The sequence below is a fragment of the Suricata suricatta genome, chromosome 17 (genome assembly GCF_006229205.1).
Source record: "Suricata suricatta isolate VVHF042 chromosome 17, meerkat_22Aug2017_6uvM2_HiC, whole genome shotgun sequence".
NCBI lineage: Eukaryota > Metazoa > Chordata > Mammalia > Carnivora > Herpestidae > Suricata > Suricata suricatta.
This window is the reverse complement of record NC_043716.1, coordinates 15,972,688-15,996,596: the sequence shown is the minus strand read 5'-3', so window position 1 is coordinate 15,996,596 and position 23,909 is coordinate 15,972,688. Positions and strand designations below refer to the sequence as shown.

Genomic DNA, 23,909 nt, shown 5'->3' with positions numbered 1-23,909 from the left:
TTTATCATTGATCCAGTTCAGCAAGAGCAGAGGTCAGAGAACCTGACGCATACACTTACACAATACACAGAAGACTGGAAGGATGGTTATCCAAAGGGGGCAACTATCAATAAACTATAAAAACAAAACCAAAAAACTCCTTATTTTCTTAAACTCTCCTACAAAGTATTCAAAAACATCTCCCTGTATCTTATTAGCACCTTACCTACTTCAAATGTTAAGGAAGTTTTTCATTTCCCAGCCTATTTTTTTAAAGTTTTTATTAATTTTTGAGAGAGGACATGTGCGCACAAGCCGGGGAGGAGCAGAGAAAGAGAGAGGGACAGAGGATCCGAAATGGGTTCTGTGCTGACAGCAGAGAGCCAGATATGGGGCTTGATCCCACAAATGGGATATCATGACACAAGCTCAAGTCGGACACTTAACTGACTGAGCCACCCTGGCACCCCCCACCCCAGTTCATTTGATGTTAAATGGGTCTTTGATAAAATGTGCAAGAATACAAAAAACCCACCATCTTCATTTTATCAGCTACAGTTTTCCTAAGTACTGAAGTTAATGCTTGAGATTGTATGTGGAATGCAGAGCTTCCCTGAAGGGAAAACTGGCTCAGTCCTATTTTCAATGCTAAAGCAAAACGTGGGATTTGGTGCCTGTATTTGTTGTTTGGTTATTTAAAAAGTAAAGCAGGATTTTCAGTTGACTATCAAACTTTTAACCTTATGTACAAGCCCAGGATGAGAATTTTAGCATTCCAAATTTAACTCAAAACAAATGGCCTTGCTTTGAGTCTACAAACGTTCCTTTCAGTTGGAAAAGTGCTAATTTGTCCAAAGTCACACAATGTATTCACTCATTTTCTTGAAGATGACTCACTCAATAATCTGAAACATAATGACTATGTGTTTGTAACAATTCAAAACAACTGTAAAATTGCTTGTCATTTAAATTGAATTAATTCAGAGGCGTGACTTACATTTTCTGAATTTGTATTTTATAAATGTAAAGCAGCTGAAGTTGCATATTTTAGCAGGGGAACAAAAACAGTTAATTGCCAACTCTGCCTTCCTAACTGCTTCCTTAATGCTCTCCTGTGGTTAAAATACATTTAGAGATACATTCTAAACTCCAGAAGGTTATCAAAGAGAAAAAGATAAAGTAAGTGATGACAGACCTCAACTTTAGCTCTACCAAACCACACAATGTTTGGAAACTATAAACAAATAACTAGTGGACATCCAGTATGTACAAGTGACCATTATTATGGATTCTAGAGGAGGTGTTCTCAAAGTGTGACTCCTGGATCAGCAGCATCAACATCTCTTGAAAACTTGTTAAAAATGTGTATTATCACTGTCTACCCTTCCCCAAATCAAACACTGTGGGTGGAGTCCAGCAAATGGCAGTTCAACAAAGCTTTGCAGGTCATTTTGATGGACTCTAAGGTCTTAGTATCTGCTTTAGAATATTTTTGCTGTAAGAACTGTGTGTCACTTTGTCCACTTATATGTAAGTGTTAAGACAGAACTATATAGGGGCGCCTGGGTGGTTAAGTGTCCAGCTTTGGCTCAAGTCATGATTCCTGGGTTCGAGCCCCAAGTCAGCCTCTGTGCTGACAGCTAGCTCAGAGCCTGAAGCCTGCTTCAATTTCTGTATCTCCCTTTCTTCCTGAGCCTCCCCTGCTCACGCTGTCTCTGTCTCTCAAAAATAAATAAAAAACATAAAAAAAAAGACAAGTATATAAAAATACAGATAGGATTTACATAAGTGTATGATGTGATTTTCAGATTAGGATATAAAATAATGATGTAAGGATTTCTTATTTCATATTTTTTAAATTTCAAAGGAAGTTCTCAACAAAATTCGTGGACATTCTAAGAAGGTGACAGAGGCAGCATTTGAGAGGAAAAAATGACATAAACACAGAACAATTAAGTGAATGAAAAAAATCAATTAATCATTATAGGGTTTAGGACCTGATCATCAATTTTCCACTTATTCTTGCATTCTACTTATTACCTCTCTTTCTGTTCAGAAAGCAGAGATAACTATTTTAACTGAACGCATCAGTAGAAACCTGCTTTCCAAGTTATCACCCTTAACCTAGGAAGGCCCAACATCACATGCTTGGATTACTGCAATAACTACCTAGTGGTCCTCCATGACTTAAGATGGCTTCCTCCTCCCCACTATTCTGTATTAGCTTCTGAGGAATCTCTCCTTTTTTAGAAGTAATCTCTATACCAAATGTGAACCTTAAACTCACAACCCAGAGATTAAGAGTCAGATGCTCTACTGACTGAGCTAGCCAGGCTTAAATACTGAAGCTGTTCCATGTAATTCTTTGCTCAGAACCCTGTAATGTTTCACTACTGCTTACTGAGGAGTCAGAGGTACTACCTCCAAGTGTTAATCTAGATGGTCGGGCAGGGAATGTAAATGAGTGAAGTAGGCCACATGAAAATTAAACGGATAAAAATGTTCTTCACTTTTCATAAAGAAACATACTCATCCCATTTTTGTTTTTCTACTTTAATTAAATGTTCTACACTATAAGAAAAGTTAACAGTGAATAAATGATGACAAATGGAGACACTTGTCTTCAGTGTCTAGAAGATCATACAGTATGTGGCCATTATGGTAAATTAAGAGCCTGGACCATACCAATGCCTACTTCTCCAGGTCTAACAAGTTTTGTCATGTGAGAATAAGGGTCTAGTGTTGCCAGATTTTAAGATTTTTGAAGATGTTTCAAGTATTGATTTTTATGTGAAATCATTCGACTTTAAAATTCTGGCTCAGAGTAAAAAACACTACCCCTGTGGTCCAAACAAAACGTATCTACCAGTTTGAGACCTCTAGTATAGAGCATTGGGTGCCTGCCTTGTTTTCTGGTATCTTATCTTCCTTATAGTAACAATAATCCCCAGATTTAGGCAGTGATACATTTTCATGTCCACTTGGTCCTCTTGCCTATGAGAAGTAGAAAGGAGATGAGGAAGAGGATTCAAACAAGCTAAGTAACTTGTCCAACATCACATGATTAGTAAACGCCAAAGCCCAGGTCTCCTTGACTCAGAGACAGACACAAAAAACCTGGTCCTTTTTAGCCTCTCCTTGTCCCTGCTTTGTCATGTCCACATCTAGAAGGACTGCCTTCTTTTTCTCTGTTAATCTAAATCCATCATCATTCAAGACCCAGTTCAAGCTTTACTGTATATATAACCCTCCCTTTAAAAAAATGTTTAATTATTTATTTTGAGAGAGAGAGAGAGGGAGGGAGGGAGGGGGAGAGGGAGAGAGAGAGAGAAAGAGAGAGAGAGAGAGAGAGAGAGAGAGAGAATCTTAAGCAGGCTCCACACCGAGCACGGAGCCTGATGTGGGGCGTGATCTCACAACATGAGATCACGACCTGAGCCGAAATCAAGAGTTGGACACTTAACTGACTGAACCATCCAGGCACCCTTACATAAAAACTTTTCTAACCAGGCCAAGTCTTCAAGTATTCTTTCCTCTGAAATTCAGTTGTTGATATAGTCAGTAACTCACAAGCTTGTGCTTATCAACAGCTCTGAATCATCAAATTATTTCACATCATTTCAGCTTAACTCCAATCCCCAATTATGTTCTAAGCTCTCTGATAGTGCGGACATGTTATTCTTTTTTTGTTCCACAAAGTTCTCAGCACTCTGCTGTTACGTAAAAATGACCATTTAATGTCTTCTATACTAGAAAGTCTTTTGAGGAAGAGTTGTAACGATAACACTAACTTACCAGCCTGATGTTGTCTTCTGGGCGCAGTAATATGAACATTGCTTGGAGATGCTGTTGGAGATCACCTGGTTAAATGTGTAAAACAAAAAATAATTATTCCTCATTGTAATGTCAACAAAGAGGATTCCTTCTACCTTAATAACCTATGTAAAAGAAAGTTCTGGGTCACTCAAGGACTGTAATTAGACACAGAAATTAATATGATTAACTTCTTTTTAAGTGAAAAGACAGAATGGCAGACTGCATCTCTATATGTTCACTTTAGTCCGTACTACATTAAATTTTGCTTTTTCCAATGGAAGGTGCACTTGAGATCAATCTCCATTCTGCACCACAATGGGTGCTGATGAGAGTGACGGTGACATATGTCAGGTACAGACAGCACTGGCTGTGCTCTCAGCACACTGAAGGTAGCAAGGAGGGAATCCTGAATATGAGGTGTGTGACTCAGGTTAGAATTCTCTCTAACTTTAAAAAAAGCTAAACATTTTGCCATTCTTTTTTCTATAAATCTTCTGTTGTGTTTAACCTAAGAAGATTTTTAGATTTCCCACAGAATAATGTCAATAGTTAATGATTTCCATATTAGTGGCTGATATTAAAATAAAGAGTTCTCGTTACATATAGCAGATCCCAAGAAATATATATTCCACTGAACTTATTATTAGGTACTTTAACATGACCAATCATTATTTGAAAACATACTTGATCCTGTACATTCTATAAAACTAAGTTGAAATTTTTTGTATTAGATTACTTCATACTTCCTATTTTATACTAAAAAATCTGAGGCTTTGGTTAGAAGATAATTAAATAATGTTCTGTTATAAATGACAATCAGAGAACAAAGAACTTCATTTGTGTCCATCCATCCAGGTTTAGTTCTTTTTTTTAAGAGTCTAAAGTGACTGATACAGCAACCTCATGTTCTCATAATCATCTTGAAATCTACATACAAAATTTTCCTCCAGGTAACTTCAACTCTTAACTATTAGATGAAATACTGATACACAAGAAGTGGTGAGGGGAGGAAGGAAAAAAAGTAGGTTAGCAAACATGTATTTGTCTAAAAGGTTAGCAAGTCTGTACTACCTAGGTGGCTCAGTTAAGCATCTGACTCCTGATTTCGGCTTAGGTCACAATCTCACAGGCATGGGATCAAGGCTGGTTTTGGGCTCTGCACTGGTTGTAAAGCCTGCTTAAGATTCTCTCTCTTCCTCTCCCTCAGTCCCTCCCCTGCTCACACTCTCTCTCAAAATAAAGAAATAAACAAAATGTCAGCAAATCTGAAAGCCTTTCCTTTTTGTTAAAGAATAGTTTTCTTGCCTCACCCCCACCCCACTTCCATTTCAGTGCTGGCTTTTGACCACTTCCATTATTGCAGAATCTTCCAACTTTCAAAATTAAAAAGGAGAGTCATTATGTTTGGCCAGGTCTGTTCTGTTACATTTCAAATCCAGAGACACGATCTAAGTCTCATGTGTAAGAATCAGTAAGGGCTCATAGGTATAAAACCAAAAGGAATTAAAACACAAATACATAAATATTCATAGCAGCATTATTCATAATAGCTAAAAATGTAAACAATTCAAATGTCTACCAATGGAATAGAAAAATAAAAAGTAGTATATCCATATACTAGAACATTATTTAGTCATAAAAAGGAATAAAATACTGATACACAGTATAATGTAAATGACTCTTGGGCGCCTGGATGGCTCAGTCAGTTAAGCATCCAACTTTGGCTCAGGTCATGATCTCACCATTCATGAGTTTGAACCCTGTGTCAGGCTCTGTGTGGACAGCTCAGAGCCTGGAGCCTGCTTCAGATTCTGTGTCTTCCTCTCTCTGCCCCTCCCTGCTGACATCTGTCTCTCTCTCTCAAAAATAAACATTAAAAAAAATTTAATGTAAATGACCCTTGAAAACATTATGCTAAGTGAAAGGAGCCGGTCTCAAAAGGTTGTTTATATAATTCCACTTATATGGAACACCCAGAATAGGAAAATCTATATATAAAGACAGTAGATTAGTGGTTGTTTAGGACTGGCAGGGAAGGTTGGAGGACACAGGGAACGACTGCTAATGGGTAACTGGGTTTCTTTTGAGGGTGATGAAAATGTTCTAAAACTAGAGTGATGGTTGTACAACTCTGTATATATGAAAAGAAATCACTGAATGTATATTTTGAATGGGTAAATGGAGTGAATTATATGGTATGTGACATACCTCACTTAAAAAAGAAAAAAGAAAGGAAAGAAAAGAAAAGAAAAAAAGTACCAGTGTGGGGAGGAAACAAAGTGTTAGGAATAAACAATGAAGAGTGACTTAAGTTACATGTTACAATTGAGTTAAGCAGCTGGGGCTTTTTAAAAATTAAGTTTTCTTCTGTTCTACCAGGACAAATAACCTGAGGAAAGGATTTTTAGGATGGAGAACTTGTAGAGGAGAACCATTTCTGGGCAAATAGTGAGCCTAATAAGTCCCTACTCTAAGTACTATAGGCCCCAAGATCCAAATGGCCTCCTCGAAGGTCAGGCAAAAGTCAGGGAATCCTATTCCCACTGTAAGGCTTCTTATGTGAGCTGGATGTGTGGAAGTTCAGGTTTGTTAGCAGTGAAAAGTACTGCCAGTAAGCAAACTGGGTACATCCTACTAGGAAACCTTCATTGCTAAATCACAGAAAAATTCATTGAACACCTACTACATAAAAAAAGGTATTCTGCTAAGTGCTAGGAAAATAGTGAGAGTAAAAGAAAAGTCATTATAGCACAGTACAATTCTTTCTTTCACTTTTAGAGAACTACTGGAGAAATGGGAATGTTTGTTTTGTAGAACAAAACAAAAGGCAAAGAAACCAAGAAAGGAATCATGTCCATGGAACTTTACCTGCATGCTTGTTGCGTCTGTGGCTAACTCTTGGTGTGGATGAGCCATTTCCCCGTGGTAGAAAAAGGGCAGCACCTTTGACAGTCAGAAAGCTCTCGCTGATGCTTTAAGGGAAAAGTCAAAAGAAAACAAATTATTTAAGGAAGGAGATCGTAGTACGATGGAGATCCATTTTGGGATTATTCGCTCTCCCATCTTCCAAAGTCCCAATTTCACAAGATGAAGTAAAAAAAAAAAAAAAAAAAAAAAAAGAGACTTTAATTATTTACACAGTCCTATCTACTTAGATAATTTTTCTGAAACATAACTTAACAATATTCGCTATATATTGCATGGTAGCAGTTAAGAGTGAAGGCTCTGGGGCCTGATTGCCTGGGTTTGAAACCTGGCTCTGATACTTTTTACCTGAGGGAATTCTGGGGACCCTAAATATCCTTATCTGTTAAACAAAAGTAATGAAACGAAGCTGTTGTGAAGAGTCAATATGAATACAGTTTTTCAGAGTGGTATCCTTAACAAATATTGGTATTGTTATTAGATCTATGATTATCAATGACATGTTTGATTAATGTCCTAATCAGATGTAAAGTATGTTATAATGCTTAGTTACTAATAACAGGCTCAAAGTTTGCCAAACATTTTTTTTTTCTTTAAAATACACCTACACCAGGGCGCCTGGGTGGCTGAGTTGATTAAACATCCAACTCTTGACTTCAGCTCAGGTCATGAGCTCACAGTTCGTGGGTTTGAGCCCCACATCGGGCTCCACGCTGCTAGTGTGGAGCCTGCTTGGGATTATCTCTCTTTGCCCCTCCCCTGCTCTCTTTCTCTCAAAAGAAATAAGAAACTTTAAAAAAAAACTTAAAAACACACATATACCACACTAAAATGTTACTCAAAATTTTATTTTTATTGACTTGTATCCCCACATTACTGAGAGGAGTAATGCACAGGAAAGGTGTTTAACCTATGGAGTTGGCCATGTTAACACCATCTTTCACATAAATGACAGCTCAAAGGAGGTGGAGAATTACTAATCAGGATAGCAGTAATATAATTACTAGTGAATATCCACAGAAAAAAGAAAATATATCCAACTATTTCTTATCAACAGAGTAAGCCACAAATACCCACAAATCTGAAAAGGTCTAATAGAACTTTTAAAACACTAATGGCAAAATTTAGAAACACATAATGGAGGGTTCCAAGTTTGCTTTTAAGTATGTTATGCAGAGTTAGCTAATGTATTATAAATTATACTCCCTACTCAACATTTCCACTTGGAAATCCAATTGGCATCGCAAATTTACATTGCCAAAACAAAGCTCTTGAGTCCCTGCAAACTTGATCCCTATTCTCATCCACCCATTGTTTGGGCCAAATACTTAGCGGTCATCTTTGGTTTCTTTTTTTCCCCTGCAATAATATGTATCCTAATCCATCAGTAAGATCTAGGGGTTTTACTTTCAAATGTTTCTTGAAAATCTGCCCACTTATCTCCATTACCACTTTGACAATGTTCATGGCACACACCATCACTTTTCACTTAGACCACTGTTAAAGGTTTTGTTTTTTAGCTTTTTATTATGGAAAATTAAGGGGATAATATAATGAACCCCCATATTCTCATATATTTCAGCTTTAATTCAAGGGCAACTTTGTTTCTTCTACATCCTTACTCTCTTTACCTGGTCCTTGAAGTGAAACTAATCCTAGACACTCTATCGGCAAAAAATTTCTTAACTGGTCAGTCTTCAGCCACTTCTGCACCACTGCTATCCACTTACCAAAGAGCAGCCAGAGTGGCTTTACATATATAAAATACACATATATATCATGTAATGCCACTTCCCTCCTTAAAACTCGCCAACGGCTTCCCTTGAACAAATAAAAGCTGAACAAATACTGAACAAATAAAAGCTGAAAGTTTAATGTAGACTTTAATGCCCTGTGACATTCGATAATACACTGCTTCTCTGATTTTGTACTATCTCCCCTTTTGTTCACTGTGGTCTGGCTGCACTGGTCTCTTTTGTTTCTTTTATACTTTAGGCCCCTTCTTAGAGCCTTTGTGCTTTTTGTTTTCTACTTGGGACACGTTTCTCTTGCCCTGCTGCTATTTAAGTCACAGCTCCAAAAGATCACCTCTCACTCATCCTATTCATACTCTGTCCTATTGTTCTGTTTCTTTCAGGATATTTGTCACATATTATAATTATACGTACTTACTTTGTATACTTGATTGTGGTTATCTCCTTATGACAGAATATAGGCTCAATGAAGAGCAAGGATTTTATTTTGCTCAACACTGTATCCTCAACATTGGAAATAGTGCCAACCACATATTAAGTATTTAACAGATATTTGACAAATGAATGGTTCATCCCAGGATTTTTTCCATACTGTTGTATCTGTTCTGTCACTGAAGCAGGAATTGTAATTTAGGACAAGAACACAGAAATTCTATTAATTTCACATGCAAAAAATAGCAGTTTCAGAACTCAATAGATGTGGCAAATTAATGGATTGTAACTGCAAATGTCTAATGATAAATTAATTGGTAAACAAAATTAAATCACCTCTATAATGTTGTTAGTTGTTGACTCAGTTTTATTCTTTAATTAAGTGGCATGAAGCTGATAAACTTTTGAGCTAATTGCCAAATAGATTGGAAAATATCTTCTAAAAACAAACATAAGAATCCACAGATGCCACTTAAAAAAATCTGCATGCTGGCTAGGAGGGACTGCCTTTATTTTGTTTTTGTTTCCATCTTTAAATAAAGCATTGCGCTTCTGTGGTCTATTGCACAAGTCTTGTCTCTTGTTACGTTCGTGGCACGCACATGTCACCCTGCTGTGGGTCACTCTGTTTCACTCACATTACGGGAACAACCTAAAACAAAACGTCTTGAGTGACAGGATGAGTGGGGTACACCACAGACAGGAAATGAAATTCACACTTCTGCCAGCACAGCAGCTGTCTGCTTTATCAAATGACAATATTTTAAAAATATAGGCTAATATTCTATGTAGCCCAAAGTCACAGGAGTTACAGGTGTGGGCACTTTGGTTTTTGGTAAACAAAGTGGTCTCAGCATCTAGAAGTGTATGTAGAGAGCTTAAACAACCAAACATATTTCATTTGTTCCTTTTGTGAGACAGTTTCTCTGACAAACATGAATTTAAGAACTTACTTCCTGGTTTGATACATTTATTGTTGCTTATGCTTTAAAGCAAATCTAAGTGTTTTCTTTAAAATGTAGGTAGTGGTAGGGTGCCTGGGCGGCTTAGTTGGTTCAGTGTCTGACTTTGGCTCAGGTCATGACTTCAACTTTTGGGAGTTTGAGCCCTGCATCAGGCTCTGCACTGTCAGCACTGTGCTCTGGAGTCTAGGTCTCCCTCTCTCTCTGCCCCTCCTCCCCTTCTCTTTCAAAAATAAACAAAACATTTTTTTAATGTTGTATTTATTTCTGAGAGAGAGAGCAAGAGCGAGAGTGAGAGAGAGAGCGAGAGAGAGAGAGAGAGAGAGAGAGAGAGAGAGAGACAGCATGACCAGGGGAGGGGCAGAAAGGAGACACAGGATCCAAGGCAGGCTCCAGGCTCTGAGCTAGCTGTCAGCACAGAGCCTGATGTGGGACTTGAACCCACGATCCGTGAGATCATTACCTGAGCCGAAGTCGGATGCTCAACCAACTGAGCCACCCAGGCACCCCAAACAAACATTTTTAAAAAAGCTACCTGGAAAATTCCCTATCATAAAAGAAAGACCTGGAGTCAAACTCACATTTGGTATAAGAGAAAAGATGTTTTTCTATTTGAATTATTTACACAAATCTCAATGAACTTTTCAGATAGAACAAAATGCAGAGCAGATACAGCTGGACCAGGAGACTGCCATCCTATGTGCAGCAGAGGATCCCAGAGAGTGGTGACAGATATGCACTGAATGGTACAGTCAATCCTCTTTATTCTGTGGTCCCAGATTATAACTCTCTAGTTAACACAAAAGTGGCATATACTGTTGGGTCACTGGGGATGCAGAATAAAAGTGTGCCTGGGCGTCTGGGTGGCTCAGTCAGTTAAATGTCTGCCTTTGGCTCAGGTCATGATCTCACAGTTCATGAGTTCGAGCCTCATGTCAGGCTCTGTGCTGACAGCTTGGAGCCTGGAGCCTGTGTCTCCCTCCCTGTCTTTTCCCACTCACACTCTGTCTCTCTCTCAAAAATACATAAACATTGAAAAGTAAAAAAAAAAAAAAAGTGTGGTTGATTACTAAAATCTTTTACCATCACTGAAGTCAAAGCTCTGTAAGTGCTATCAAATATGGGATGGTAGTATGATGGCATGGAAGTGAAAAAATAAAATTCACAACCAACAGGATTTAGGTGGCTCAAATTCAGCCTGAAAATTAAATGCCTTATTTACATATGAATAAAATTACATGGAATTTTAATCACAGGTGCTTCAGTGTAAGGTAAATGCTTAGTATATTTTGCTAGAACAGCAAGAGATTCATTGGTCTTTCTGAAAAAACTTCCTGAAGATTCAATCAACATAGAGTTGGTTTCTACTTAAAAATTTATTTATTTATTTTTATGTTTTTTATTTATATTTGAGAGACAGAGACAGCGGGAGCAGGAGAGGGTCAGAGAGAGAGAGGGAGACACAGAATCTGAAACAGGCTCCAGGCTCTGAGCTAGCTGTCAGCACGGAGCCTGACGCGGGGCTTGAACCCACGAACCATGAGATCATGACCTGAGCCACCCAGGTGCCTCTCTACTTAAAAATTTAGAGAGGTGGGTGAAACCTTTCATACATTTTCTGAGTTGACCGATTCTGGACCAGAAACAGGACTGTTCCAATAAATCGTATGAAGCCATCCATAGATGATTACAGATGCCTAAGGTAAACACGAACCCAAAAGGACTCAGAACATCTATAGTAAGGAAAACACAAGATAAAGAGAATATCACTCTCTCGAGCTAAAGATGGAGGTAATTAGGTGCTTGATGAGAAAATGACACAGTATCATCTTTCTAACAGAGTGACCATGAAGTTCTCTAGTCTATCAGAACACAGTTGAAGTTCATCTATTTCTCTCTTGTCATAAGATCACTTGCTCAACCAAGAGATCGCTCCTAGTTAGACACATGAATAGCTAATAATAACTAATGGAATTGGATGCCTAGTGTGTGCTAGGTGCTAAGCTAAGCACTTGACATTATTTCATTTAATCTTCATAACAATCCTATGAAGTAGGTACTATTTTTTACCCATAATTTACATGTAAGAGACTGATGGACTCAAGAGATATAAGTTATTTGCCCAAGATCACACAGCTAGTAATCCTCAGGGCAAGAATTCACTTGAAAGTTCATGCTCTGAATTACTACTCTCTATGATCTATTCTAGTTTTATGATAGTTAACGTAGGATGAAATAAAATGTTTTCCCACAGAGTTTTCAACAGAATAGAATTTAAAATAGATTACAGGAGTTAAAGAAAAGATGGAAATAAATCCAGATCTCAACTCGTCTTAATGCCTTTTTTGATTCCCTTATCAAGGCTAGGAACAGAAAGACTATACTGAGAGGAATCAAGAACATCTGGCTGATAGATGAATCCAGATGAGCTGGACAGCAGAGAACTCTAACTTCCGTTGGGAATGACAGTAGCATTTAAAAAGTTGAAAATGGAGGAAAGACTATTCTGCTTTAAACAGATCTGGGAAGCACTCTGTACCAATCTCTCCTTATTAAAATCATTTCCTAAACCATGAAATTTGTTAAATGGCAGTTTATTCTCAGGCAAAATACAGACAAAAAGGTCAACTAATGGAAGAAAATACTTAACTCTTCTGAGGCCAGAAGGATTTCTGAAGAATTGGGCCAGGGCGATCATCCATGACCAGGAGAAAGGCCAAGGAAGCAACCAAAGCAACACACTTGGCCAAATTGCAGGATATCACCTGGATATATATTCTTGTTTTATATGCAACACACATGAAGAAATAGATCATTTACTATGGGAAATTCAGTTTCAGAAAGTGGATGTAATACTTTGATTTCAACATTAAAATGAAAGAAGATTTTCATGTTTATAGTGTTTGTAATGTTTGGTATTTCTGTATGAAGCCAAAATTTACCTTCTGTATGAAGGTAAATTGTATTTCATCTAAAAATTGTACAAAGGGAGGGGGTTAGCATTTATATAAAATTAAAATACACATAATCTAAACTGTTATATTTTTGTCTTGAGGAATATTCATCTACTGGAAAGTTTCAAATATATTCTACCCTAATATTCTCCCTTTCCTGATAAGTGCTCTCTGCTTATTTTAAAGTTGTTTAATTTTCAGATTCAGGGCAGCAGGGCAGCTTCCATAAATTCCTTAGGTGAAAAGGAGTTCATGTCCCTGTTTAGCATGACTATTATCAAATAGAAAGGAAATTTCATAATAAAAAGCTTCAAATACCGAACTAGAGGCCAAAAAAACGACATAGCTCTCAATACCACTGCTTACTCAAAAGTTTGGCTAAATCCAAAAAACAGGAAGGAAAAAGTCATTGTGCTTTGATGTTGAAATATGACTGCAAAGTCAAAGCATACTTCCAGGTAGTTGAGAAAAACTTTGATTCTGTAATCCTAAAGGAACTTAGGGACTACACTACAATGGGAGAAAGTCTTAAATCCAAATATCATAAGCACTCTTCTCTGTAATTAAACATTCTCCAATCCCATTTGCACCCCCACTGTACATGGCGATGTGTTCAAATGAGAGTATCAGAACAGCAATCAATATCTGGAACCCTTTCCCCCAAGGCATAAATTCCACACAGGCCTATGAATGCTGGCAGTAGAATTATTTCTCTCATTAGCAGACAAGTAGAGGTTGGGGTACATTAGTAGACCAATTATTGGCAAAGTGGAGAAGAACTTAGGACTCCAGTTCTTACTCATTAACTATAACCATCAGACCATATTAGTTCCAGCTAATCTTCCACTTAAGCTCTCTTGCACCATGTTCAGCACAACTACCCTCAGATGCAGCTATTTGTTTTTCTTCTTTCCTACTTTTCCACAATCTAAGAAAAAAAGAAAGGGTCTATTTGTTTAAGACTGAGGAACAAATTTCATTAGGACTATCCTCCTGGTCTTTTCCCTATAAACCATAAATAGGAGAAGAAATAAACCCAGAAAAATTCCTTTTATTTTTTTTCTTTTGAATGTTCATTTACTTGGTAAGATCTTGTAACAATTCCATTTTGCTTCAAACATGTGCATCTCAGAAATTTTCAGATAGAAACATAATATAGGATCAAGAATTTTACCACTGACCATATAGTTCAACCTTCCCATTTCTGTAGACTGGGGTACATCTGGATTGACATTCGTTGTTTTTGGCTGTCTGGCAATAGATCTCTCCTTCATAATCTTACTCTAGTCCCCATTTGGGGAATCCCCCCAAATGTGCATGGTTTTGGTGGACTCCAGCTGTGGAACTGTAAAGGGACTTTGCAGCAACCTGGCACGTGGTTTAGGCCTGGCCAGTTGGAAACTCTCCCTGAATCTTAGGCAAGTGACCCAAGAAAGCAGAAACAGTGGGGAGAATAGCAAAGTATAGACCAGTCTACTCCTACTCCTTGGCCTTCCTTTAATGCCTTTGGCTCCTGCCTGTTTTCTAAGCCTCCCTGCCCATTAGGTGAGCTCTGATTTCAAAAAAAATTTTGGTTAAGATAGTTAAAATTAATTTCTGAGCCTGCAACAAAGAATCTGATGTATCAACTGAAGTTCAAAGAATTTAATGACTGGGATGCCTGAGTGGCTCAGTTGGTTAAGCATTCGACTTCCGCTCAGGAGATGATCTCAGGGTTTGTGGGTTCAAGCCCCATGTCGGGCTCTGTGCTGATAGCTTGGAGCCTGGGGCCTACTTCGGGTTCTGTGTCTCCCTCTCTCTCTGTTCCACCCCTGCTTGCACTTTCTCTCTCAAAAATAAATAAACATTTAAAAAAAAAATTTAATGACCTGTTACAAGTCACACAGCTAGTTAGTATTGGAACCTAGACTAAGCCCCATCTAATCTGACACCCTGGGCAGCACTTTAACCCTTTATCCTGAGTTAGATGTTCCTACATGTTGTGGACCTAATAATTTGAGGCAACCAGCAGTTAAAGCACATCTGGTCAGTTCATCTAAAGAGAACAAAGACAGGATTTTACTGCAAAGCCTGGTGTGATATTTGTTCTATTTTTCACCGCATCCTGAAGACAAAGTTTAGGTTTGAGTGAGGAAAAGTTTAGACATATTCCCATGAGGCAAACACTTTTATGCTGTTTCTTAAAGTTGCTTCTTTTCTCTTTTTGTTTAATAAATTCTTTGACTATTAAACATTGCTTTAAAAATAATAAAAAACCAGATGCCAAAAACAAAGACTATGGGACCTAGGAAGCAAGGCAGGAAAGCCTACTTGAAGAAAAGAAGCGGATGCAAACAAAAAAGAGAGAGGACTCAATAAACAAAATCAGAAGTGAAACGGGGGGGAAGTAACACCACCACAGAAATATAAAGAAAAGGATTATATAAGACTAATATGAAAAATTATGTGCCAACAAATTGGACAACCTTGAAGAAATGGATAAATTTCTAGAAACACTCAATCTTCCAAAACTGAACAACGGAGAAATAGAAAATCTTAATAGACCAATTACTAGTAACAAAATTGAATTCGTAATCAAAACACTTTCAACAAACGTTAAGTCCAGGACCAGATGGCCTCAAAGGTGAATTCTACCAAACATTTAAAGAGTTAATGCCTATTCTTCTCAAACTATTCCAAAACACAGAAGAGGAAGGAAAGCTTCTAAACTTATTCTATGAGGCCAACATTACCCTGATACCAAAACTAGACAAAGACATTACAAAAAAAGATATCTACAGGCCAATATCCCTAATGAACATGGATGCAAAACTCCTCAACAAAATACTGGCAAACTGAATTCAACAATACATTAAAGGGATCATTCACCATGATCCAGTGGGATTTATTCCAGGATGGTTCAACACCTGCAAATCAGTCACATTAACAGAATGATGGATAAAAACTATATGATCATCTCAACAGAGGCAAAAAAAAGCGCATATGACAAAATTCAACCTTTGTTCATGATAAAAACGGCCAATAAAGTGGGTGTAGAGGGAACATACATCAATACTGTAAAGGCCATATATGAGTGGGAGTCCTGTTCTCAAGAAGGTCCTCCTCTAAGGAGAGAAGAAACTGCCTCAGCTCAAAGGAGCCTATTTCCTTTACAGGCCGAATTAAGAAAGTTCCTCAGTCCTGTGGCTCTCAACTCTAGGCTTAAATACTTTTCTTTCAAAAATGTAAGTTTAAAAGCTGTTTGGGCCAAAAAGTAAATGACCTGAACAGTTCTTTCTCAATATTTAAATTGCCAGATGTACTGGTTACCAAGACATGACCAGTATTACTTGAGACCAAATTTAAAATAGGTGGTGGCAATAAATAAAAGGATATTAATTCTGAAAAACTGTTCAGCATTTGAAAAATAATTTCATCTGCATGATTCAACAAATGCCTTTTCAGGTATTTTAAACACACCTGCAGAAGGAATGCAAGCTGGGCTCGTAAGCACTTGGCCAAAATGTCTGACCCTGTTTTCAGATTTCTCTTTCGCACTAATGCAAAGCCTCCAGTGAGGCTGTCATCTTCTATTCTTTGCTGCTATCACCTTCTGACATCCTTGTCACTATCTTTTATTTAATATCCCTCATCTAGCTCCATCCTCTCTATTTTCACCTATTTATTTAAAGTATTTATTTTTGAGAAAGAGAGAAAGAGAACACTAGCAGGGGAGGGGCAGAGAGAGAGGGAAACAGAGGATCCAAGGTGAACTCTCCACGGACAGCAGAGAGCCTGATGTGGGGGCTTGAACTTATGAACTGCGAGACCATGACCAGAGCCTAAGAAGTCACATATTTAACTGACTGAGTCACCCAGGTTTCTATATTTTTATTATTATTTAAATGTTTATTTTTGAGAGAGAGGGAGAAACAGAGTGTGAGCAGGGGAGGGGCAGAGAGAGAGGAAGACACAGATTCTGAAGCAGGCTCCAGGCTCTGAGCTGTCAGCACAGAGCCCACCATGGGGCTTGAACCCACAAACCGTAAGATCACGACCTGAGCTGAAGTCAGATACTTAACTGACTGAGCCACCTAGGTTCCCCTTTAATGTCATTTATTTTTGAGACAGAGAGAATGAGCAGTGGAAGGACACAGAGAGAGAGTCCCCAAGCTGGCTCCACGCTGTCAATGCACAGCCTGGCATGGGGCTGGATCCCATGAACTGTCATGAGCTGAAATCAAGCATTGGATGCTTAACCAACTGGCCACACAAGTGCCCCAATCTTTCCTCCTTTTACTCTGATTTCTACATCCAAAAGTTTTGCCCCCAAATTTCTGATCCTCTTGATATTCAAAGACCTTCATCTGGACTCCACTTAGATTAAAAAAAAATGTTTATTCATTTTCGAGAGAGAGAGCAAGAGCGAGCATGTGTGCACACGCACAATCTGGTGAGGGGCAGAAAGAGAGAGGGAGACACATCTGAAGCAGGCTCCGGGCTCTGAGCTGTCAGCACAGAGCCTGACGCGGGGCTCAAACTCACAAACTGTGAGATCATGACCTAAGTCGAAGGTGGACGCTTAACTGACTGAGCCACTCAGGTATGCCATAAGGCATCAGATCTTGATGCACTGAGTTTCAGGAACAAAACTCCACTTTCTGACTACAATCCCCTCTCTTGTGACTCTCATGTGTTTACTCTGTTCACCACACTCAGGGTCATTCTGTCCTATATACGGATGACTTCTGACTAATTATCTATTACCGAATAGTAAATTACTCTAAAATGTAGAAGATTAAAACAATAAAGAACATTCATTATCTCAAACAGTTTCTGTGGGTTAGGAATTCAGGAGCAACTGAGAGGGTGGTTCTGGCTCAGAGTCTCTTATCAGTATGCAGCAGGCATCTGAAGCCCCCACTAGGGCTGAAAGATCTGCTTCTAAAATTACTCCCTCAGGAGGTAGAGAAAGGGGAACCCTCTTGCACTGTTGGTGGGAATGCAAACTGGCAGCCACTCTGGAAAACAGTATGGAGGTTCCTCAAAAAATCAAAAATAGAACTACCATACATCTGACAATTGCATTACTAGGTATTTACCCAAAGGATACAAAAATACAGATTCCAGGGGCACCTAGGTAGCTGTTGGTTAAGCTTCTGACTTTGGCTCAGATCATGATCTTACAGTTCATGGGTTCAAGCCCTGCATTAGGCTCTGTGCTGACAGCTCAGAGCCTGGAGTCTGTTTTGGATTCTGTGTCTCCCTCTCTCTCTGCCCCTCCCACACTCGTTCTCTGTCTCTCTCTCTCTCTCAAAAATAAACATTAAAGATTTATTTTTATTTTTTAAAGATTTTTTAAATGTTTTATTTATTTTTGAGAGAGAGGGGGGGAGAGAGAGAGAGAGAGAGAGAGAGAGAGAGAGAGAGGGACAGAGGGAGAGAGGGAGAGAGAGGGAGAGAGAAGAGAGACATCGTGAGCAGGGGAGAGTCAGAGAGAGGGAGACAGAGGATCTGAAGATAGGCTCCAGGCTCTGAGCTGTCAGCACAGAGCCCGATATGGGGCTTGAACCCATGAATCATGAGATCATGAACTGAGCCAAAGCCAGACGTTCAACCGACTGAGCCACCCAGGCGCCCCTAAATTTTTTTTTAAAAATACGGATTTGAAGGGGTACATGCACCCTGATGTTTAGAGTAGCATTATCAACAATAGTCAAACTATGGAAAGAGCCTAAAGGTCCATCGATTGATGAATAGATAAAGATGTAGTGTGTATACAAATGGAATATTTATCAGCACTCAAAAAGAATGAAATCTTGCCATTTGCAATGATGTGGATGGAGCTACAGTGTATTATGCTAAGCAGAACAAGTCAGAGAAAGACAAATACCAGATGATTTCACTTATATGTAGAATATAAGAAACAAACAGCTGAATATATGGGGTGGGGGAAGAGAGAGGGAAACAAACCATAAGAGAATCTTAATGATAAGAGAACAACCTGAGGGTTGATGGAAGGAGGTTGGGTGAGGGATGGGCTAGATGGGTAATGGGTATTTAGGAAAGCACTTGTGTGTGTGGGGTTTTTTTTTTAAATGTTTATTTTTGAGAGAGAAAAAGAGAATCTGAGGCAGGCTCCAGACTGAGCTGTCAGCACAGAGCCCGAAGTGGGCCTCGAACCCATGAACAAGAACATGACCTCAGCTGAAGTCAGATGCTTAACTGACTGAGCCACCCGGGTGCCCCAAGGAGAGCACTTCTTATGATGAGCATCTGGTGTTGTATGTAAGTGATGAACTACTGAATTCTACTTCTGAAACCAACATTGCACTGTATGCTAACTAACAAGAATTTAAATAAAAATATGAAGAACAAAATAAAAAAGGTAAAAAAGTAAAATAAATAAAATGGCTTCCTCAGATGGCTATCAACAGGAGGCCTAAGTTCTCTATGTATACTTCTGCACTGTTCTACTTGAGAACTCTTGTGACATGGCAGTTGTCATTCCCCAGAGTGATCCCAGAGAGAACAGGCAGGAGAGCAACATTTTAGGACTTAATCCTGAAGTTCACCATAATTTCTGCAACATACTGTTAATTATACAGGTCAGCCTTATTTAAAATTTTTTTTTAATGTTTATTTTTGAGAGAGACAGAGTATGAATGGAGGACGGGCAGAGAGGGGGACAAAGAACCTGAAACAGGCTTGAGGCTCTGAACTGTCAGTAGGACTTGAACTCCAGAATGCGAGATCATAACGTAGGCCGAAGTTGGACGCTTATCTCACTGAGCCACACAGGCACCTCCAGGTCAATCTTATTTAATGTAGGGGAAGACTACATAGGGATGTAAATACTGGAAGTCAAGCATCAATGGGAATGAACACAAAAGCTGGCTGTTACAACTTCCATAACGGTTCTGGAGCTCATATTTATCATCTGAGACCTAGACCCATGCAATCAGCTGTCTACTGGACAGCTGTTGATAACCGTTGATAATAATGGCAACAGCTTCACCATTATGTCACAAACTTTTGTTAGTGAAAACTTGCAATCTGATACAATGGCATATCCATTCATCCAAATTCCAATTTTTAAAAAAAATTCCATTCCATGGGTTTTTTAGCAGTTTGAATTCTTTTGTAGCCTGTCCACTAATTTGTTCTAAAGGAGTATTCTCAAATATCAGAAAACCTAGTTTTTTTTTTCTGCTTTCTTTTCTTCCTTCCTTTCTTTTAGTGAGTCAGTTCAGTGCTACTTTATTGTAGTCTTAGAAGTAATTCTCAAAAACTCACTGGCCACATACATTTAAAACAGTTTGTAAAACATCAGTGTTCCTTTTCAAATCATTTCTCCTGAAGTTGTTTTCTACCTTACTAGGCTAAGAAAATGAAATGATTTGCTAACAGGCATTTTTAAAAAAGTCCCTCAAAGATACTAATTTTTAACTATCAAAACAAAGGGAATAGAGAAAGGCACGACCTGGTTTTCTTTACCATCACTGCACAGCCTTTTTAAAGTCCTTGGGCAAACCCTTATTTTCCTAACTGTTTTAACGCATATTACAGATCCTCTTGGCCCTGTTTTAATGCACAGTGAAATCCAGAAGAAACAAATTTGCTACTGCTTAGGTTTTGACACTTAGCAAAACAGTGAACTTTTGTATAATAGTAACGATGATGGAGGAAGAGGAGAAGGAAGAGAAAACTAACCAAAGGCAAAGTTCAAACGGCAATTTAAGGAGTTGTTAAAGAAAAGGAAAAAGCAAGTGGCAGTCTCAGGCCTTTATTAGCTCACAGTTTTTTAACTTATTCAGTGTTCCTTGCTTCCTACTCTCTTCCTTAAACATTACACTCATTATAGACTTGTAATACCAGTAGAGATGAAAAGTTTAGTCTTTCTTGAAATCGATTGATTTTTCTTGATGCCTGATCTAATGTTTATTTTCCAAATTTACTAAATGCACATTTCAGATAAATTTAAGAAGCATCAATGACTCAAAGCACTTTCTTCCCTATTTTCCAAATACTATTCATAAGAAACCAGAGAGCTAGAGACAGAGATCATACAGTAGTATTTTGCAATACTCTAGAGTGCAATGTGAAGCAATGAGAATTCCAAACATTTTAGTTAGGATTTGGATAAAAAGAAAAATATTCCAATCAAGCTGTTCCAAGAGTAAATTTAAATTTCATATGTGTTTACAGGTCTCCTGGGTGGCTCAGTCAGTTAAGCATCACACTCCTGATCTTTGCTCAGGTCATGACCTCACAGTTCATGAGACTGAACCCCACATTGGGCTCTACGCTGCCAGCATGGAGCCTGCTTGAGATTCTCTCTCTCCTCATCTCTCTGCCCCTCTCCTGCTTGCTCTTTCTCTGCCTCCCCCTCAAAATAAGCAAACTTAAAGTTTCATATGTGTTTTAAAGAAAAAAAGTAAAAACACCATGTATTTTCAGGGCACCTGATTGGCTCAGTCAGTGGAGCATGTGGCTCTTGATCTTGGAGGTGTGAGCTCGAGCCCCACGTTGAGCGTAGAGATTATTTAAAAATAAAATCTTGAAAAAAAGTCAAATATTTACTCCAGTGTAGCAGCAGACATTGCTGTACAATCCCATACCTAGAATGCTTTTAGCTACTGTTGGGCTAGGTCCTATAAACTCACAAACGGCAACTCACGACATATGAAAACATAAGCAACAAAAGGAAGTGATTTTAACTGCCAAAGGCAAAATTTTTGTACAATGACTCTAAAGGAAAGCTGCAATCCTAAGGAGAGCTTGTCATTTTTTCACATTGTAGCAGACAGCTAGCAAGGCTCTGTGTCAGTTTGGCAGACTTGCTTAGTCATCATCAGAGGACCCTATACCCCCCAGACACTCATCCTTTAAACATCTAAGCACACGGGGCACAGTTTCTAAAAGGAAGGTGGCTGAAGACTTTTCATTTTACCAAAACAAGAAGATATGGCCCATTTCAATCTTCTTTTTCATCAAAAAAGAAAGGAAGAATAATGAGACATGGATATGGCCTCACTCACCATTAGAGAACAAAAAAGATGTACAGACAGCTCTTGATAAGGTAGACAACCAGTTACAAGTGAAGCATGGCTACCAAACAAGACTAGCAAGGAACTGGGAGGGCTGAGGCTTGTAACACACACAGGACAACAGATATAACATGTTTTTTTCCTTTTCTCTTTGGCTGTATGAATTGGCAAGTTTATTTATATTTACTGTGAATACTGACATGTAGACTAATTTGTGTTTTCTATTTACTTTGCTTTTATTTTTCTTGTATATCTTCTTTTATCTATTAAGGTAAAAATAATATTCTATCTTTACATGCATATCTTAAAACTTTAATAAGTATATTTAATGCAGCAAATCAACAGTTGTACATTGTAGACGTGTTTTTTTCCTAAATAAGGCTGTCCTGGAGTGGGCCTAGTAATGTGCCTTGGAAATCAAAGTAATTTAAAATGCCAGTTTTTAAGTGTTAAGGAAATTAAAAATCCTACACATACATATGTCTTACTTTTAAAAATAAAGGTTGGGTCTCAGCCATACTCTAAAAACTAGAATACTTGGGTCTAGGAAAGGAAAATAAAAACTAGAACTCACTGACAAAATACTGATAAAGTTGCAATGCCCTTTTGGTAACTCAAGATCAAAAACCAAATGACACTAGAATCAGGAAGAAAATAGGGAAATGACTGTATAACAAAGTACCTGAACTTCTGCTTAAGAAAAAAGATATAACCAGGCAAAATGCTATGCATGTGAAGAATGGGAAAGTAACATGGGAGGAATGGAAATGGCTATTACCAAAGGAAGGTGGCATTGTGGGTGATAGTTTTCTCTTTTTTTTTTTTGCAAATTTCTCTTTAATGATGTTGTTACACTGTGTTTTCGATTAAAAAGAAAAAAAAGGCCCAACAGTACAGGAAAGCACACCGTGGGAAAGGAGTCAAGCACACAGATGTTTTGCGTAAGCTGCATGTTCAGAGACATCTGCCTTTGTGCAAGACTTGAAAAAGTAAAGCTGTTGTCAACAAGTTCTCCAAAGTAAGGGGTGGGGCCTGAGAGAAAGTGAGCTGTGAAGAAACCAACAATTAGAGCCCTTAGGGCTGAGAAACAGTTTCTTAGACTAAGTTCCTCATTTATGAGCTACCTCTTTGCCCAAAATGCTTTGCCATCAGCAATGTCTACTACTCAAAGAGGACTCAAACTTCCCATGTCTCTACTCAAGTGACTGAGGTATTCTGTCAGCAGTGCCACTCAGCTCTTTGCAATGGTTACTTAACTTGGTGTTAGGAGAGATAGGGCAGAGCTCCTATGTAAAAACGTGAGTGGGAAGTAGGTTGCCCCACTCCTCCCTTCGTGTTCCAACTCCAAATAAAAACAATTATGCATGAAAAAATTTCATGTAAAAGCAAAGCTAATAAATATGTTCATCTGTTCTACTGCCTTACTTTTGTATATGTTAAACTTTATTCTGTTTAGTGAGATCATACTCCTAGGTCTACACTGTTTTTTCATGTTAGGCAATGAAAGGAGAGTGCACCCACGCTGTGCCCAGTCTAATGCTGTACATAGTGTTTAATAAATATGATCGGAAAATGGTTAACAGAGAGGGTGCTCAAGACTCAAGTATACTTTGGAGGATAATAAAGGAGGAAAGGTACTATATAAAACCTCTTCTCTGCACTTAGGAAGTGCCTAACCCCATATGTCTGTAACACAGACCACAGGGGAAAAGCTGCCTTACTTGTTCTTTTTTGCAGCCTTCAATCATGCCTAATGTGAGTGGGGAACTTCTACTCAACAAAAGAACTTTCAACTTACTTGCAAAGTTCTATTTAGTGTTCTGTCTTGAACTTCCCTTTTCTGAGAAGTTGGGTGGGTTGTATGGGTTACTGTCCTACATTTGCCTTCTAGGCAAGTTGACTGCAAAAGATTTTAGACACCTCTTGTTCAGACACAGGAGCTTCTTCTAGGTCCATAAAAGCTCCACTTACTATTAACATGACAATGGAGTGAATAATCTGTAGGTTCATATAAATTTGTTAGGATAAAACTACCCAAACTGCTAAGATAATCTCATT

General features: G+C 38.4%; 1 protein-coding gene across 4 annotated transcripts in view; it reads right to left on the bottom strand.

Annotated features, from left to right (window-relative positions):
• Positions 1-23,909, bottom strand: part of SSH2 (slingshot protein phosphatase 2) — a 251,906-nt gene that overhangs the window by 59,626 nt on the left and 168,371 nt on the right. For all 4 annotated transcript variants that reach the window (XM_029927242.1, XM_029927240.1, XM_029927244.1 and 1 more), the window contains 2 exons: positions 6,664-6,767; positions 3,775-3,839 (listed from right to left, as the gene is read on the bottom strand). In XM_029927242.1, the coding sequence (XP_029783102.1) occupies positions 3,775-3,839; positions 6,664-6,767 (169 nt within the window). The remainder of the gene's footprint in view (positions 1-3,774; positions 3,840-6,663; positions 6,768-23,909) is intronic.